Source organism: Poecilia latipinna, unplaced genomic scaffold (assembly GCF_001443285.1).
Source record: "Poecilia latipinna isolate Pla-1442-1.1 unplaced genomic scaffold, P_latipinna-1.0 Scaffold916, whole genome shotgun sequence".
Lineage (NCBI taxonomy): Eukaryota > Metazoa > Chordata > Actinopteri > Cyprinodontiformes > Poeciliidae > Poecilia > Poecilia latipinna.
In genome coordinates, this window is record NW_015113532.1 from 6,040 (window position 1) to 7,776 (window position 1,737).

The following is a 1,737-nucleotide window of genomic DNA, read 5'->3' on the forward strand; positions in this document are numbered from 1 at the left end:
TCTAAGCTTTAGGCCTCCCACTGAACACTGTCCAATTCATCTGAAAATGAAGGCGGTACCATCACCTTGTGTAGGTCTCTTAATCCTAACAAAATCATTTTCAGAGAAATTAAGACTAAAAACCCAATTTTTTCAAACTGTTTCCAACCTCTTCTGTTAATATTTTGTGTAGTTAGGGCAGCTAGCATTGCTGATCTTGACAGCATTGTCTGTATATTCTAACTGTAAATATTGCTATGTTTACGTGCTATATGGAGGGTTTTACCTGTGACAGGGTTAACAGTTTTAATGATAGATAATCTTATCCCACCTCTCATAACCAAAATATATTTTAAAAACATCTTCAGAGGTGGGCAGTTCAGAAGAATAATATAGCATGCTTTTGTTTGTTTTTATTAATAAATTGAAGTTTTCACATTTATGTGAAAAACATAACTTTTTTTTTTTTTTTTTTAAAGGGCATTTAGGCCCCATAAGAATTAAATCTTGCTGACTTTTTGGATGTTGTTGACAATAGGAGGCAGGACATGTTTTGAGTTAGAAATGACTGGTTGAAGAGCTTACACTGCAACATGCAATATCTTACCAAGAAGTTCTGCTCTAGTTTCTAGTGCAAATATCTGAAGACGCTTGAAACAAAGGAAAACCAAATAGTTTTTCAGCAAGATCCAGGAGCTTGTTTTAAGTAAATAATTGTTTTAAGTAAATAATTCATTGATTTTTAAAACACTACTAGTTTCGCTGGCGGTTTATTTAATTTCTAGGTCAAAAATCAACTAGACCAAAAATTTTTTGGTAATATCTTGTGTTTTTCCACTGTGTGGGCCATATATTTTTTTGAAAGGATAAAAATCTAGGAATGTCATTATTTTTTTTTCTTCCCAATGATTGAATAAACAAATCATCAGGGATGGGCTTGAAATTCTAATTTACTACATTGTTTTGTATAGTGTACTTATCTTTTTACATTTTAACATTTCTACTCTCACTTAAATTCTCTTTGTAGTTTCTGGACAAGATACAATATATAAACTGGTGGGGGGGGGAGTCGACTTCCCAGGCTTCAGCAACAAAGAATCCCCTACTGACATTCTGTGGAAGCGTGTAGAAGGACACAACGTTCACAAAGTGGTGCATTTTGATGGCAGAGAAGAAAAATCCTTTGGGTCATTTGAAGACCGGGTCACTCTTGACTGGAGTTCTGCAAATCTGTTCATCAGCGACCTGAGATATGAAGACAGCGGATTGTATGACCTGGAAATATTAATTAACAACCAACATATGACCAAAAGATATAAACTGATAGTCATTGGTAAGTTTTTTTGTTTTTTTCTTCCGTAAAAATAAACATTTCTGATGGCAGTTTTAGATTGGCATTGAGTACTCTGCTCTTTTAAGTAACTATTTAATGAGAAGCCATAAAGAAGGTTTTTAGTGTTTATTTTATGCATAGTTTGCGTTATTGTTATGAATAGGTTCTTACAGAGATGAATCGCAGCATGGGTAACACATAGCTCCAGGAATAAACAAAAAGAGAAGTTTAAAGACATTCGGATGTGAAGAGCCTTTTCTCTCAGTCAGTCTTTTTAAACATTTTAACAATATTCTGCTTATCACTCATTTAAGTGGTGGTCAGCAGTGGTGCTGGTGCATGACGGCCTCATGCCTGTCAGCCTTCCCCAGGGCAGTTGTGGCTACAACGTAGTAGCTTTCTGCTATGTGTGTGTGTGTGTGTGT

At 35.1% G+C, this 1,737-nt stretch overlaps 1 protein-coding gene across 1 annotated transcript in view; it reads left to right on the top strand.

The window, feature by feature from the left end:
- Nucleotides 1–1,188: 1,188 nt before the first annotated feature.
- The window catches only part of LOC106957575 (uncharacterized), a 27,479-nt gene continuing 26,930 nt past the window's right edge, over nucleotides 1,189–1,737 (top strand). The window contains exon 1 of the mRNA XM_015048965.1: nucleotides 1,189–1,312. Within this exon, the coding sequence (XP_014904451.1) occupies nucleotides 1,282–1,312 (31 nt within the window). The 5' untranslated portion in view covers nucleotides 1,189–1,281. The remainder of the gene's footprint in view (nucleotides 1,313–1,737) is intronic.